Source organism: Bombus vancouverensis, chromosome 7 (assembly GCF_051014615.1).
Source record: "Bombus vancouverensis nearcticus chromosome 7, iyBomVanc1_principal, whole genome shotgun sequence".
Classification (NCBI taxonomy): Eukaryota; Metazoa; Arthropoda; class Insecta; order Hymenoptera; family Apidae; genus Bombus; species Bombus vancouverensis.
The window spans coordinates 9297465-9315348 of record NC_134917.1 but is presented as its reverse complement, the minus strand read 5'-3'; the positions used below and the strand labels follow the sequence as shown (position 1 = coordinate 9315348).

At 31.6% G+C, this 17884-nt stretch overlaps 1 protein-coding gene across 1 annotated transcript in view; it reads left to right on the top strand.

The window, feature by feature from the left end:
- The window catches only part of Invadolysin (leishmanolysin-like peptidase, invadolysin), a 215485-nt gene extending 197693 nt beyond the window's left edge, over positions 1-17792 (top strand). Inside the window, exons 6-15 of the mRNA XM_033338682.2 lie at positions 7002-7113; positions 7937-8118; positions 8307-8510; positions 10247-10472; positions 10792-10985; positions 11207-11339; positions 11469-11628; positions 11908-12074; positions 12307-12426; positions 12779-17792. Coding sequence (XP_033194573.1) covers positions 7002-7113; positions 7937-8118; positions 8307-8510; positions 10247-10472; positions 10792-10985; positions 11207-11339; positions 11469-11628; positions 11908-12074; positions 12307-12426; positions 12779-12934 — 1654 coding nt within the window. The 3' untranslated portion in view covers positions 12935-17792. The remainder of the gene's footprint in view (positions 1-7001; positions 7114-7936; positions 8119-8306; positions 8511-10246; positions 10473-10791; positions 10986-11206; positions 11340-11468; positions 11629-11907; positions 12075-12306; positions 12427-12778) is intronic.
- Positions 17793-17884: the final 92 nt, after the last annotated feature.

Here is a 17884-nt window from a genome sequence, read left to right as displayed (position 1 = left end):
TTCGTAACGAAGAACTTGTGTTCTTTGTTTCTTTGCAATTTTTATTCAATTTGTATCTTCAGATGGCATCCAAGCGTAAGAAATATACGTATGAATGTTTATCAAAGCAAAGTTGTTTCATAAAATGGGAATTTTTTATTTTAAAACGAGGATATTATTCTTTAGAGAAGTAGGGATTCGATCATTTATGGTGCACGTATAATAATTTATACAATTATCCTACGACTCTTTTACCAAACAAGAATACATAATTTTGTCTATTATGTTCTTTAGAAGAACAAGGATTCAAGATTTTCAATTATTTAAACTTCGGCATTTAATACCGAATAGACTAAAGCCACGCCACTACTAGCGTCGAAAGAAATGATATGTCAGTATTTGGCATTAATTACTGTCAGTTGCGGTATATGCGCTGTTATCAAGGAACGTCATTTGTCTTCGAAGGAAGACGGACATGTGGTGTACAATATTGATCTGAAGCTTCGCAACGAGCAGTGTAACATTAGTTACTGACACCCAAGTTGGCTTCTATTATTAATCTTCATCAATATTGTAAATGAGATCAGATGTGTCCGTTAAATGCATAAACAAAGTAAAACATAGATTATATAAATTTATTTTAATCAATTCAATTTTAGGAACTTATGAATGGATGCTAGTCAATGGAATAATACCTATATTTAAATAATTCCTTTTCTTTTGTGAAATAACTTCTTAAATAATATAAATTATATATACTCAAGAACAAAGGAAAAATTAAATTTCATAAAATAAGATTTAACATGTAAACGCGTTATTAACATTATTATTATCATGACATAAGTTCTAATAAATTATGATCGACGCCATAATGTAACCTACCCCTAAGTGGTTGACCCATAAGGAAAGTAGCTGTGCAATGAGAAACGAATAATTTACATAATGTTGACGCGACATCAGAGCTATAAATACGTATACATGAAAATAAGAATTGTATCGCTAATGATTAAAATTGGTCGATTGTAGTAAAAATTCACGAAGTTACGGTTCATTCGTTCGTTTAGGTACTCTAAAATCCATTAGGAGAAAATGCACGCAAGCGCCACTTTACCGCCACCAGTACCTGTTCAAACTTTTAATCGGATCGTTTCCCTCGTTTATTCTCTATCTCTTGGCCGCCATTCCCGCGCTACCTTTCTCTTTTGATGCACTTTTCTATTTTTCGTAGCTTTTACAAACCTATGAGATTCTTTTTTTCGACCGTCGAATCAGCTTTCCGCAAAAAAGCCCTGTCGATTTCGCGCCAATTGAAATTTGTCAACTTTTCAAATTTCTCAAATTTCTCCAAAATATAAAAGAAGAAGGACAGAGGAGAAGGACATTTGTCAACTTTTCAAATTTCTCAGATTTCTCCAAAATATAAAAGAAGAAGGACAGAGCAACATTAATAACAGACGAAAGTAGCTATGATTTTCGAATGGCATCAGCAAAAACATTCGAAGAAGTAAGAAAATGAACTGGTCGGTTTATGGCGTGGTTTCGTTTCTGCCATACGGTTTTCTTTTATCGTCTCGGCCAGATCCAATAGGGATTACGAAAACTGGATGGAATAGTTGAACGGGATAGGGTAGCGTCTCTCGCAGGATTTTCTCAGATCTTCTTCCTTCGATTCATAAATATCCCCTGGCTATAATACTTCGCTGAAAAGACTCCCATGAGTACCTGCGCGATATTCACTATCGAAACAACTTCTTCCTACAACATTTTTACCCTCTGCTCTCGACCATGAATCTGTTATTCTTGTCGAACGCGGGAGAAATTCACTTTGACGCGCCTGGTAAGCTAATATCCTCTAAGCTTCGGTGGAAATTAATATTCTGCTATACATATTCAACGTTAACTCGCTTCGATAACACCTTGTTCGAAGAATTTAGTTGGTCAGAACGTTGATCATTGATATGCGCGAATATTACAGTGTGTGATTAAGAGAACATATAGCGAATCTCAAACATTTATCATTCACGACATGATCATTTACAAGCAGATTTTTATTCAGATTTATCTTTTTATCGACACTTTGCTCGCTCTATTTTGGATACTTTATTATTTCGGAAAATTAGCGATTCATCTATAAGTATTAGGTTGTCCGAAAAGTTTCTTTCATTTTATAAAGAAATAATTGATGCACAACATTTTCCGTTTTATATTATTTTATCGAATTACGTATGATCCAGTTTGTTCTATCAAACTAAAGATCACAACGTTCGACAGATTAGGTTTGATGTTTGTATAAAGATGCGTTGTTGTAAAAGACGTGTCTGTAAAAGAAAAATACTTTCCGGACAACCTAATATAATAGTAGAAATTATTTGCGGTCGATCAGTGGAACGAATCCATTTTTCTGTCGTTTTTCTAGTTTCAACATGTATAAGGAACTTTGATATGGAGGTAACTCCGAACCCCCGTAATATTATTACAGTGTGTAAGCAACAACACACGCAGCATCTTTGATCAGCTAACTTCGAATCCCCAAAGTTGTGTTTTGAATAAAACATTCTTCGAAACAAGCCTCGAAATCCAGGTTAATTTTGTATTAAGCTTCTGAACATGATAGGAATTTTCCGGCAATTTTGTGAATTCGATATTCGTATAAAGGACGCAAACGAGCAAAATGTCCGAAATAAATTTCGTACCTGATAAATAAATCTAGTTTCAACTTATCAATCGATGGAAATGCTATATACGCTTTTTAGATTAGTCGAAGAAATAGATTTGGTATGAGACGAGCTTACGGTAATGCAGAAAGTGTGTCACTGCAACAAATCCGCACTCTCGGCATTACCTGGTTTGAGTAAGTATGCTTGAGTAATGCTTTCAAACTGCTTCAGACTCCTTTAAGTTCACCAAATGAAGCGAAAATTCTTTCAAAAAACCTACTGGTGACTCTTCTCGTATTATGGAAAAAAGTATCTTCGAATATTCCAAAGTGTCTGCTTTCACAGAGTTTCATAGAAGATAAATGTAACGTGAATTTTGTTTCCTTTTAATATATACACTCTTCGTCAAAGAGATAACCCAGGTGTGTTATCTTTAATTTCTCAATGACGCATAAAGTTTTTTGTCTGTAACGTACAATATCGAAACATTATGAGCTCAGAATATGCTCTTCGTTGAAAATAATTAAAAATATTATGAGGTTTAGTGTGTAACAAAGAAAAACTAATCCATACTAATACTTCATGATCTATCCACGAGTAAAGATTACAATACAATATTATATAAATTTGTAAGTATGTGAGACGTGGAAAAAAATTAAACGAGTCTGAAAGAAAGCAAATTCTTGAACTAAAACAGCAACAGTTATCAGTAGCAAATAAGAAGTCGAAAGTAATACACAATTTCTTCAAAAATGTTGAAGATTATGGCAAAAAGAAAAGTACTGGTCAGCCGTCATCGTTATCCGATCGTGATAAGCGAGCAATTTTGCGTGTAGCTTCCAACTCGCAGTTAACAACGAAGCAAATAATTGAAAAATCTAGTGATAATGCCAGTGTTTCAAGTGCTCGTCGAGTTCTACTATTCTGCAAAGATATTAAGAGGCTAAAATTGAAAAAGAAACCTTCGTTAACAACGAAACACAAAGTAGAACGTTTACGCTTTGCAAAAGAAAGAATGCATAGGAAAAAGAAATGGAGAAGGGTACTATTTTCAGATGAAAAAGATTCAACTTGAATGGTTCTGATGGGTTAAAATATTATTTTCATGACATAAGAAAAGAGACAATGTCAGCAATTCGACGACAAATGGGAGGAGGCAGCGTGATGGTTTGGGCCGGCATCTGTTATTTCGGCAAGACAAGTATCAAGTTCATCGTTGGGAGAATGAATAGTGTCCGATACATAAGTTTAATCAAAGAACAAATAAATAATCATGCAGAACGCATTTCTGGGCTTGATTAAATCTTTCAACAAGATTCTGCACCTGTACACGCATCAAGATTGGTCCAATCATATTTTAATGATTATATCTATTCTTCCGTGGTCTGCACACTCTCCGCAACTTAATATTATCGAAAATTGTTGGGCAGAACTTGCTCACGGCGTATATGCAAATGAAAAGCAGTATCAACACGTACAAGAATTAAAAAATGCAATTGTACGCGAATGGGACACGTTAAGTCAAAATTATATCCAGAAACTATATAAATCGATAACAAATCGTACAATAGAAGTAATAGGAAATAAAGGGGTATGTACCCATTATTAAACAAGTATGTATGTTTGATAAGTAATTATTATTAGTTATAATTTATGTTGATTATTATTTTCTTATTGCACATGTGTTATCATTTCGTTCATAAAATAAAACAATTTTTTTTTTGTTACACACTAAACCTTATAATATTTTTAATTATTTTCAACGAAGAGCATATTCTGAGCTTATAATGTTTTGATATTGTACGTTACAGACGAAAAACTTTGCACGCGTCATTGAGAAATTAAAGATAATACACCTGGGTTATCTTTTTGACGAGGAGTGTATATATTACGTGCGAAATAATCTAAAAATCATAAGTGTAAAATATTCTTATACTTAAATGCAAAAAGTTACTTGAATGTACATGGAACAAGAGTTTAGTTTAATACGATATTTTCGTAGTAAATCCAATTTAAAATTCTAGAAACAACGTACTAATGATAAATATTCTTTTGAAATTGGAAAATTCTTTCTAGCAGTTACAAAGATACTCACACTCTAACGTATTGCACCGTGTTACATCCAGACTGAATAACGCTTAATCCGTTAATCTGATCACCGCACGGTCGCTCGAATCAATTTACGTAATGTACGATCAGTTGGAGGATTCCTGCCGGCCGAAAATCTGTGGTTTAAATCATTGAAATCTCCACAGCTGCTTCTCCATAACTTCCACTTTTATACGACTACCCGTCATGTGCAGTCTCTTTCATTATCGGTTTCATCCTTCTTCTCTTTCCTTCTAGCCGAGCTTCTGGAAAATTCTGCCAACGGCATAAGTGCCATCAAGTTTCCGATGCGCCTTTAAATTCCGTTTGGATTTATGATTTCAATATCGCTTTAACGATGGCCCTTAAAATCGAGCACGCTATATTAGTTCATAAAGAGAAAATCCTCTCCGTAAATATTTAACCAGTTTCCAGGCAATTTACCCTTTCCTTTACGAAATCTCCCATTCCCATCCATTTTCTTCGTTTTCTGGCCTGGCAGTTATCGCGGAGACGAAGGGGAGGAAAAAAGCAAAAGGTTTCGACCGTCTTTCTATCGCTGACATCGGGCACATTCATGTCGAGATAAAATCTTGCAATTTCAGGGGCTTCGAGAAGCTGCTGATACCGGTACATGTTATTCGAGGAAATTACACACATTTTTCTTTCTCTGCCTGTAGAAAGAGGAAAGAAGAAAATTCGAAAGCGTATTTGCCTTTCGAATAATCTATATACACCGATTTTATCGTTTTTACGGAAGCATCAGATTAAAATTAACTTTCCTCGGCAATTTTATTTGTTTATCATCTGCTGTAATTATATATATATAATTACAGCAGATTATATATATATAATTACAGCAGATGATAAATAAATAAAATTTTCATAGAAATGTTATAATAATATTATTATAGCAAACGTTCTTTGAAAGAGAAAAGCAAAGAGTTGGTAATACTTATCTTATATTTAACATATACATATATGTCTATTTGCTAGATTTTATATAATATAAATATAAATAATAATTGATACGCGTTTAAACATCAATGCTATAGCCACATCTTTGATAATTTTCAAGTGCACGAAATCTATTCCTAATTCGAGAATTTCAATATTAATAATATCAATTAAAGTATCCGAAAATATATAAAACAATAAATACATGTACCGTGTTAACGTTTAAAATGAATTTCTGAAAAATTTCCTATATATTTAGAAACTACCTGTATAAATGTCTACGTGTAATTTTGTGGGCTTTTAGACCTGTAAATCCATCGAGGACGATATAATAGAAACCGTCGAAGGTTCGAATAGTATCAAGACCCGGGATCTAAACTACATAAGCCCGCTTTTCACTAAGCCGGCTGCCGTATTTAATGTGATTACGAAGAAAACGCGATATTTGAAATTACAAACTCTACAGGGCAAGCCAAATCAGTTGCATCGATAGAATACTGAACTCTCGAAGCCATCCATTTTATTAATTGATAATCAATAGTCGTTCGAGTCCCTAAGTTTGTATCCGTTCATTTCGTTATTTACATCCTTCGCTCGTGAAACCAAATAAAGATGCGTGAAACTCTTCGATTGTTTGCCAGTAATTCGCAGAATTTTTACATTCCTTCCCGATATGAAATTAAAAATTCCAATATACGTGTAATTAATTAATGGTTGTACGTAGAAAATGGATGTGGTCGTGGTAGCTGAATGTATCCTTGGGGAATTATAGATTTGTCGATGTAAGTCAAAAGATAAATAGAAGAATCTCACTTTCTTTCTCAAGTTCTTTGTCTACATACTCGCATCAAACTTTAAAATCTAAAACGTCAAGAATAACGATATTTTTCTACGTGTCGTGGAATACTTCTCGATCGTGAACGTTTATGTAACAGAGTGCACTTATACCTTCGCTGTCGGTTTTTCCCCAGGAGTCCGTTTTATCCTTCCTCCTATTGTAGTATTTCCCTTCCCGATGTACTATGTATACGTATCTATGTACTTTTATCGCATAAAAGTATACGGATCGATGTTATTCAAAAGTTTTCAGACCACTTGTCCCATGCTGGTTACGTCGATCATGTCTCTTAAATGTATAGCGTATAAGCTTAAAACGCAAGCGAAGCTTCCAACGCACAACGAAGATTATATCGCGATTTTTACAATACTGTTTTTTTTTCTTTTAAGAAAACACAAACTGCACTCGCCTCTAAGCATTATTATTGCTTGTCTTTCTTAAAGATAAAGAACGTTATATTTTTAAATTCTCGTCTGTTTTAGGAAATGCGAAAGTAGTCAAGTGTTCGTCAAAGATCATCACACTCACTGTATAGATACCTGTCGAACTACTACAATGTGCGGTGAAGTAGTCGTGCCAGAAGATCATCTTGACGTAAGAATATAATTAATAATCTCCATAGCAACGAACACGGTGATATTATTGTTAGGAAAATTGAAATATTAATTTATCACGAATATTATTATCAACAAAAGTGTAGTGTGCATAATGAGGGCTATGAAATGCACAAAAAGTTAGCCAGTTTCGATTATTCTCTTTTAACATGCCCTTTCAAATGTAATAAGTTATTGAAGTGATATACCTATGTGAATAATTGTGAAGTATATATCAATTTTATATGCGTGTTTCGCGATACAAAACTAGATTATTCGTTAACGTCGAAAATGTGCTTAACATCTACGTATAACTATATGAACAAAATTCGATGCAAAATCGATTTATTGCTGCGATTTCGCAGATATTCAATCGCTCTGCCCGTTGCTAGACGTTTAAATAGAACATTGAAACTTTAACATTGTCAAAACTGAAATTATTAAAAAATTCATGAATACTTATATTTGAATTTCTTTAGCAAACGATAAAAATGATGATAATTACGATATTTTTATTTTCCTTCTTTTCCCTATTAAGAGATTAAAACGTGTGGGTCGGTTAAAATAAGTTTAAGAATGAATTTATCCAATGGTTATTTTTTACATATCAGATCATCTCTGGCAAAGAAATACTTGAAATTGGACTTATTAAACAGATTCACTAACTGTTTCTCATTATGCTTTTTATTTCACTTCTGCGATAAATACTAATGATAGACCTAAGACAGATGGAAATAACGTTTTCGCCTTGTAGAATTAACAGAATTGTTCGCAGTATATTCGATGCAGAAAAATAGAATGTAATGCGTTTACTTGATAAACAGGTTTGTAGAACATGTAATGCAACAGGACATAATTGCGGTATTGCTGAAGGAAGTAGGGCAGGCCCAGGTATAGATGGTGCCGATTTTGTCTTCTATGTATCCGCGATGCAAACTGCAAGATGCCATAAAGGATTAACCGTGGCTTATGCAGCGCATTGCCAAACAGAGGCAGCGTTAGATAGGTAAATTATTTGTCTGTGTATTTATCTAAATTATTATACGTATATTATTCTCTGCTACACATATATATTTATAAATTATTCCTAAATTCTTTATTTAATATTTATTTACATATTCTTAAATTTTCTTTATTTAATTGTTCTTTGTGATAGAATTCAATGCAACCGGAATCTCATTTGATATTTTGCAGACCGATAGCTGGTCACGCCAATTTGTGTCCGAATAGCATAAGCACGAAGCCACAGGAACTAGAAACATTATTAAGCACGGTGAAACATGAGATATTACACGCACTGGGATTCTCTGTAAGTTTATACGCTTTCTACCGAGATGAGAATGGTGAGCCTAGAACTCCAAGGAGAAGCGATACAGGGAAACCGATGTTAAACGAAAAGTAAGTATATGTCGCTTTATTACGCTACTACTATTTCCTGCTTCAGAAATATTTCATTAATTATTGGTACTTTATTTCTTCCAAGACCGAAGCATTTTTTACAAGATGAAATAAAAAGAAAGAAGTTATCTTTTATATAAGAAGAATTAATATTATATGGTAGTAGAAAATTAATATATGATAAGATGGTCTATAGTCATTTCCATAATAAAGCGTCGTTTTTTCCATCAAAGATATTTCAGGGGAAATTTAAGGATCTCTATCCTCATGAAAGTTATCTTTCATAGCTAATAAACGATTACGTGTTGTTAAATAAAGTTATCTTCTCCATGATATATTACATTTATTTGTAATAATCGGATCGTTATATTTGAAGGATTTCAATAAAAGTATAATATATCATCTGCCATGTAGATATATACACATATCACATGACAAAGCCGTTTCCTTCGAGTCTAACTAGCGTCGAAGGGAATAGCTCGCTTTCTTCAACGATCCATCATCCCGCAATAATGTCCCTTTGTCTTTCTCCTTTCTTTTTCAGCAACGAGTCTTTTTTCTCGCATATTCTCGCCCCCTGACACTGAGCCGGTGTATCTGCCTTTAAAATTGGAAAATTCCTTGTGTTCCTGATATTCTTGGTTCCAACGAAATCGACGAACCGTAACGAACCAGGTTCCGGCCTTGTCAGACGAACACGTTACTTGCTCTTCGCCATTTCTTCTTCTCTTTTGGCGTTTCTCTTACATTGACTCGTAGCTTAGCAGTGATCTCATTCTCTCTTTGCCATCGTCTACCCTTCTGTATCCACGATCCATCTGACCGTAAGCTTGCGTGCTTTCATTCTCTCATATTTGAGCTTCTTTGTGTGGATCTTCGTACGTACGTTTTACGTCTATCTACGTACAATGGACACTGTGAGGATATATCTTGATAATCTGAAGAGATCTTTTTCTACAAATTCTCCTGTATTGCGCTTATTTTGTAAGCGTTTTCCTGCTTTGTTAAAGTTTTACAGACCGGAGGAACTGGATTCTTACGATTTGTTAAAAGTTCCCATGTTGCCGCAACCAACTGCTCTTGAGAGATATATTTTTCTTTTTTAGAAAAGGTAGACTACGCGATTATGGAAGTATGACCCTGGTAATAAAAGGGTGAGAACTCGTTAAACATTACAACATGACGGATACTATCCTCTGGGTTCACGACACGACCTTTTCTACTGATAGATCCAACGACGTTTCGAGAAAACATTTGCTTAGGGGAAATATGCTTTTTCTTATAAGTAGAATCTTCAATAATATCTTAAATCATACAAAATTAATTAACACGTTGTGAATGTCTTTCCTTGCATCTGTGGGAAATTTAATGATGCAAAAATACACAGAACGAAAACATGTAACACGTAGATATATATATATATATATATATATATATATATATATATATATATATATATATATAGATGTATACGTATTATTATAATTATTATAATAATTATATTATTATATATATAATATATGATGTGTTCGTCATGATATTTAATGGATGAAATAAACGTCTGTAATATAAAAATATAATTTCCGCATTAAGCATCGTCAAACTGATCATATAAATTAAGATATTTATGTTTATTTTAAATACCTTGCTGTATCGTTGTATCATTTATCATTTTGCTACGGTGTCAATGAATTTTTATACTGATAATACTGGCTAATCCTGTTATATGCATATAGATTACAAACGCATCAGTGGAGTGAAAACACGATCAAAACGGTCGTTAGACGATATTGGCAGGTACACGGTGGTTACGTGGAAAGGTCGATGCAGATGATAGTCACGCCGAGGGTTCGTGCTGAGGCTCAGGCTCACTTCAATTGTCCAGAACTAGAAGGTGCGGAATTAGAAGATCAGGGGGAGGATGGCACGGCACTGACGCATTGGGAAAAACGAGTCTTCGAGGTAAATTAAAAATTTAAGGTGAATCATAAAAACAATAAACAACGAATCGCAGAAAATCAAGAATTAATTTACTTTTAATCTTAATAAAATTTGATCAGCTTTATAAATATTAGAATTGTACAATTTTCAGTGTTTGTGTACTGTGTCTTTACGATTGCGATTTAGAATAATATTTTCTTTGGGAACGTTAGAGAACTATTAAAGAAATCATCTGGCTAATAATATTTGATTTATATAATGCTGAAATAAATTTAAGTTTTTTTTACAAAAGATCGAATTTATATCGATTTGTAGTGCTTTTGTCGTTGTACCATTTTAGAACGAAGCAATGACAGGAACACATACGCAAAATCCCGTTTATTCGAGAATAACCCTCGCCCTTATGGAAGACACTGGATGGTACAGTGCAAATTACTCAATGGCTCAAGAACTGGGTTGGGGGAAAAATCTTGGCTGCGATTTTTCGATGAAGTCGTGCAAGGAATGGATATCTTCGAAATCTTCGCGACTATCGTATGTATCTTTACGTTGCGTTTAATTATACGTCTTCACAGTTAATGGAATAATTCCACCTAGAAATATTATAGAACATTTAGTGGTTTATGAATATAATTAAACATTGAATACAATAAACACAAACTCTATGCTATGTAAAAATGAAAAAAAATTATCCTATAGGTATTTTCATGATCAAACACTAAATATTTTTGATGTAACAGATTATTGTTTTTTAGAGGGAAGTCTATTCATCCCTTTTGTAACAAAGTAAAACAGGATCCGTTGCAAACCGAATGTACCGATGATCGAAGTTCGGTGGCGTTGTGTAATCTAATTAAATATTCATTGCCTCTGCCTAAAAAGTACCAGGTATGAAATTGCTTACGTTTAATCGTCCTTTTTGCAAAAAAAATTTTTTTTAAATAAAATATCACTCTATCTACGGAGTATATTTTTTACGCATAAAAGATAGTATTATATCGATCTTTTGTTTCTTAGAACTTTGACTCTATCCCGCACGTACCAGCTGGAGAGGAACAATATTATGGTGGTTCAGTATCTCTGGCAGATTATTGTCCGTACATTCAGGAATTCACATGGAGAGCTCGAAACATAGTAGTTAGAGGCTCTCATTGTCTCTACGAAGAGAATAATCCTCGTAAGTTGTATCGCAAATGATACTGGAAATTCTATTCTGCTATAATATAGAAAACATTAGCTTTTGTTAAACTTGTTTTTGCAATTAATACAAATTTTAACGAATTACGTAAATATTCAAGTTTAAGATGAAAGTAGAAGCTATCGTTTTAAAACGTTCTGCTTATTGTTAATTTTCATAACGTAACGTTGAATAAATAGTATTCATAAATAATATACGTAAATGGTATAGTATATAGTAGAATATATTAATTTTATTAATTGAATTAATTCTGAACAGATCCAGACAAAAACTTTGCTCTGGAAAAGTATGGCTCGCATTCAAGATGCTTCGATCATACAAACCAAATGTGGGAAGAAAGGGCTTGCAAACAAGCTCGGCAATGGCAGCATTGGGGTTCCGGATGTTATCAGTATAAATGTGAAGCTGGTAGATTACATATAATGGTCAGTGACATAAACCTACTTTTATTTTGTGTTATATATTGTTATTAACATACGCCAGCCGCTCATATCCGCCACCATCATAAGCTACCATAAAGATAGATGGTCTTTCGAATTTTCTGTCGCAATACACTTGGCTTTAACTTTTTATACTGTGGCTGTTAAATATTCGTAACAATATTTAGCACTATAAGATCGATAAATTATATCCTCCTCAACATATTTTATTGTACAGGTTGCAAATTACACATACACGTGTTATCATGCTGGTCAAGAAATAACTATCAGAATAATACAAAATGGTTGGCTTCATAAAGGAGCTCTAATTTGTCCTCCATGCAAAGATATCTGTCAGGTAAGAAGGAATGTTATGCCAGATGAAATATATATTACGCACCTAAACTCAAAATATATTTTACAAATTAGCGAAAATAATTTTTTTTTTTAATTTACTTATGCAAAATGTTCTACGAACAAACGAAATTTTACAAATTGATTTGAGGTTCTAAATGGGAGGTTTCCCATCCTAAATGGGAAATGTTTAATAAACATATTCCTGGTCCCAATCATTCCTGGTATAGTAAAATTTACCATCCCAGTTACCGTCCTTAACAATTATACTTAATCCCTTAAGTATAGCAATTCTTTCCTACAACTAAAAGAGATACTAAATATATGTATATACCTCATGTGTCTCTTTTTTACAGGCGGAACTGAAAGAAAAACACGAATACTGTAAGCCAGGAGATGAACATCCACCTGCGACGTATTATCACAGAGACACTTTGCATTGTGCGTCCGCAGGGACACTTACAAATTTCCCATTATTTGTTGTTTCAATTTACTTCTTTGTTTTTAGATGATGTGTCATCTGATCTAGGTAATATTTTTATCAATATTAGAACTAGACCGAGGAATTATAATAACGTACTATCAGAATGTCGTGTAAAAAGCGCTTCTTAATTATGAAATGCGAAGTGTTTGCTTAACGACATAGAAGTATGTTTGGAACCAAGTAATAGTTTCATAATACGAATATCAACCGAGGTGACAATTCTATTTTAATAGTTTATTGTAAAAAGAAATATTTCCTCGATAATTTTTATATTTCTGGACGTATAAAAATATATAGAAGTACGAATTTAGAGGTTCGACACACGCGTACGGTTAATGTTCATGGTATTTCGTATTTTACATTTATGGCAAACGTATTTATAATTACAGTGATAAATTTTGACAAGGCATTTTTTTAAGTGCCAATAGTAATAAATATATAAAGGCTGATCTATTTTTGATGTGTCTGTTTATCCCAGAAAATATGTTGAATTGCAAGGAAATGAAGGATTTCAAGAGTTAACAAAACCTACAATTTTTAATATGAAAAGCAACAATATAAGGAAGTGAGAGTATAAGATAGATGTGACTCTACAGATAAGATGATCATTCAAGAACATTACTTCAATTTTATATGATATCAACCAACTCTTTTCAACATTTAATCTTATTGTTCTCATTTACTCTTCGTCGGATTTTAAGAATATAAGATTTATATATTTATTGACTAAGTACCAAAGTATGCAAATGTATAATGCTATTTTTGCTTTCATAGAGTACAATGTTTCTTTTGAGTCACATAATATCAAAGAGAATTAAATACCTCCAACTATGACCTACTGTATTTTAGACAGTGTAGTTGCATATAGTAGGCTCCGAATTTATTAGAGTTTTGGAATAGTTAATTACTTTTGACTTCTGAAAATGTTCATATAATTAAATGTATTTTATCACGTTGTTCTTTTTCTTTATTGAAAAAACTGATATTAGAAATCCTTTAAGATCTTAAAGTCTACAAAATTGCTCTCGATTTAACATACATTCTGAGATAAAATCACATAGAGATAAAAGTGGATCATCCTGTACATATATAATTACTTACGATAATTATGCCGCCCATTTTGTTATCGTCTTTTTCTACGAACATCACGGTTTTTCACATTGAATGTACTGTGTAGTATCTAGGAATTTTGCTTCTTTTATGAATTGTTAATAACAGTCATTCAATGTCAGTTAGTACTAAATAGAGACGAATGATTGCATCTGAAAGTATCAAAATATCTGTATAAGTGCCAATATATTACCTGTTTTCATTTATATAACAGCTTTAGTTATGTTATTATTTAGTAATATGTGTAAAATATCTTGGTAACCCTTATTCATCTTTTATGTACTCACAAGAATCATATTTTATTGTTAATTTAGAAGTACAAGTATAATATAGCGACCATAGTCTTTTTTATGGATGCAGAGTTACATAAATTGAATTTTAACCAATTTTTTTATGAGATAAAATGTTGTTGTATGGTAACATTCAATCATTTATAAAAGCTTGTAATATACATACACAGTTGTATTTCTTAAAATATCTAAGTTTAGATACATTTACATATTTTATGTACTTTGTAGTATTAATTAATGCCACAATATGAAATTCATCACGGAATATTTTTTATTCTCTTATTTAATCATTTTTTGTGTAAAAACCATGCAATTGTAGTACATTTTACATCAGAAAGTGAATAAGGGTTAAACAATAAACTCCTTGCTATAATTTCTTATTGTTACCTCGGAAATAATTTCAGTTACAAATTATAAAAACGTTTAACTGTAATTACAAAGCTTAGACATGTTATTACAAAGTGTTATTACAAAGCAAAGTTACGTTGTTTAACATCGAACTTCTAATATAAATTTCAAATTTGATAATTAGTATTATACATACATATCTGTATATTTGTTGTTTATTTTCTATTCCTGCATTTGAATTCGTTTTATAGCATTTGCAATACCTAAAGAATTGGGCGATACTGAAAAACGAATTTAATTTTTATACAATTAAAGAAAGATGATACGAGTTTTGTTTTTATAGTTAGATTATAATAAATATCATATCCTTAAGTATAGGAAAGGTATTGAGAGAATTCAGCAAGAAATAAGAACGTCTCGCGGTAGGTTGTTCTGAAAGTGCTGTGCGTTTATAAAAATATCAATAAACGTAAATGACATTTCTAAGAAATAAGCGCTAGAAAGTAAGCTGTAAATATTTTACGACTACGTATTTAATAAATAAGAAAACAGAAGAATTTTTATGAACATGAAAGAATATATATTCACGAGAAAACAATTATGCGAATTGTTTCTTTATATTATATCTATGCATGAAACATGAACATTTTGTACACGTTACAAAGAAATTTTAACATTCCACAAAAGATTTCAAGTTCAGAACAATTAATAACATGTAAATTATTAAATAATTAATTACAAAAGACTTAGAAAGTTAATATACTTGTAGATATAAAAACATATTGCTTCATCACGTTAAAAGCTCTCACAGTTTACAGAAGAGATTATGCAAAGTGTACTTATCTATCAAATTATTTTTCTCGGAGCTGCAGTTGTGGCAGTATTAATGTGGTGAAACTTAGTAATTGTTTTCCTATACATTCCAAAGCAAGTAACGATAATTTCAGAAATTAATGTAATAAAATTCCTCTTGATGTATTTAACAATTTGTAACATAATTGTGAAATTATTTAGCTTATTACTTTTTGCCGAATTTTTAAGATCATCATATTAATTCTTTCATATCGATGTTCAATTTGAAAAAACGTATTCTGTATATTTATTCTGTAGAATAAATTCATTTTCAAATTGAAAAAGAATTTTTACTATTTCTTTTTCTCCAGCAAAATTCTTTGAACAAAAATTTAACTCAGGTATGATCATTTAATTAACTTTTGTAAATAAATATTGTTATTAGTGAATCGATTGTAACTAGTTAATTGAGAAAATGTACGAAAATGTCCATCGTTTTTAATGAAAGGCAAGAAAGGATAGAGCTCTTTCTGTTATTAAAAATTGCATTCTTAAAGCTATCAAATAAAATATCGCTATGAAAGAATTAAATTAAACGATATTGTGTGTTAAGAAAATAGCACCGTTGTTCGGTGTATAATAACGACACCAACGACTGAATAACAAATTTACGCTTTTCTAACATAATGAATGTTAAGTGCGGAATATTATATAAATAATGCAGAACGAGACTAAATACGTTTTAATAACATTACAAGGCCCAATTAATAATTATTATGAAAGAATGTGAAAGCATATACTGCGTGTGAGAGCGTTCACAGGACCTATAAGATATATGTACCATAAAATTTATTAAAAGTTAGAAATACCGCTGTAAAATCTTTATCTGATTATCTAATATAAAAGTAGATTGTTGTATGCGACAAAAGAAAAGTACAGGGGAAGAACGTGATATATGTATAAGTTACATTTTTTTAGTTTCTTGTCTTTTTAGTACAATAGCAATCTTAAAATAATAAAACCATTTCATTTGTACGTGTAAAATAAAGTGACAGTTTGAGTTACGAAGGACATTTTTAAATCTGATTCTTGAATTAAATTTCTATTTTGTCTATCCTCCTGAAAGGACATATCGATTGTTGTAATATTGGAAATGTCATTAATTTTGTACAAAGTATCATTGGATGATATCAATTCTATCAATTATTTTATTATTTTGGGGAGGAAATCTGCAAAAATAGACTTATCACATTTATCCTCTGCGATCAATCGCTTTAATTGTAAATGTGCCACTCTATTTTCAGATTACGAAAACGTTCTTACCTTCTGTGTGAAATACGTGTCTGTTTAGAAGACAGGGAAGAGAAAAGAAAGATATTTCGCACAAAACGAAATGTTACGGTCAAGTAAGAAGCTACGATAGAAATTATGATAACGTAGAAGATAATGAGAAAGGGTAAACGAATTATGTCATAAAGGATTTTAAGCAGCAGTAGAAATCAAAGCACGTAACATTATATGTATGATGAGACGCGTAGAAAATGTACCTTTATGATAGAAGCAAAAGACAATATTATTCAGCAAATTGATTTATATTTTAGTTTGTCCTGTGTCTCTTTTTTAAAGTGTCTTCCTTTTCAAATTTACATGTTATAAAATTTATGTATTATTTTACATATTGCATCGAATGTACTATAATATAATTTCATTGATTTAAGCCTATCATTATGTAAGTGTGCCATGATTGTAAGGAAATAACGTGTATGTTTATTGGGATTCAATATTGTTTCCTCTATTATTGTTATATAAGGATTCTTGCTGTTTGTATATCATCAAATTGAATTGTAATTTAATTACAAAAAAGGGACTTATAAAAAATTCGTTCATAAAAAATTTTAATATGACACGAATATTTTAAAAGTAATTAATTAAATCCGATCTCAGATGTGAACCAATATGTGAGTTTATTCGTTCAATGCGTTACATGGATTACAAATGTCCCTTCTATTTGTACTTTTCTACTGTGTATTTTATACTATTTTTATCTTGGAATATTATTCCATCATAGAGTATAATATCCTATTGAATCATCACTAAAGAATTATGTAATGTAGTTCTATTAATGATATATTATTATTTGTTTATCGTTTTAGTGAAAACATGGTTAGATCATTAATTCTGAAATTTATCAGTATGTATTTTATTATAAATTCTTCATACTTTTCAATTTCGTTAAATACGAGTCATGAGAAGTTAAACAGTTTTAAAATGTCAGTCAACCAAATCATAATGGACCTATGCGTGAAAATTTGTACTATTATTTAAATAAAAATCATATCAAGAAAAGCTTGCATTCGAAATAATTACTATCCTTTAAACAACATTAATAACAATGCCAAGTAAGTCGATGTTGCATTACTTTATATTTCTTGAACGTC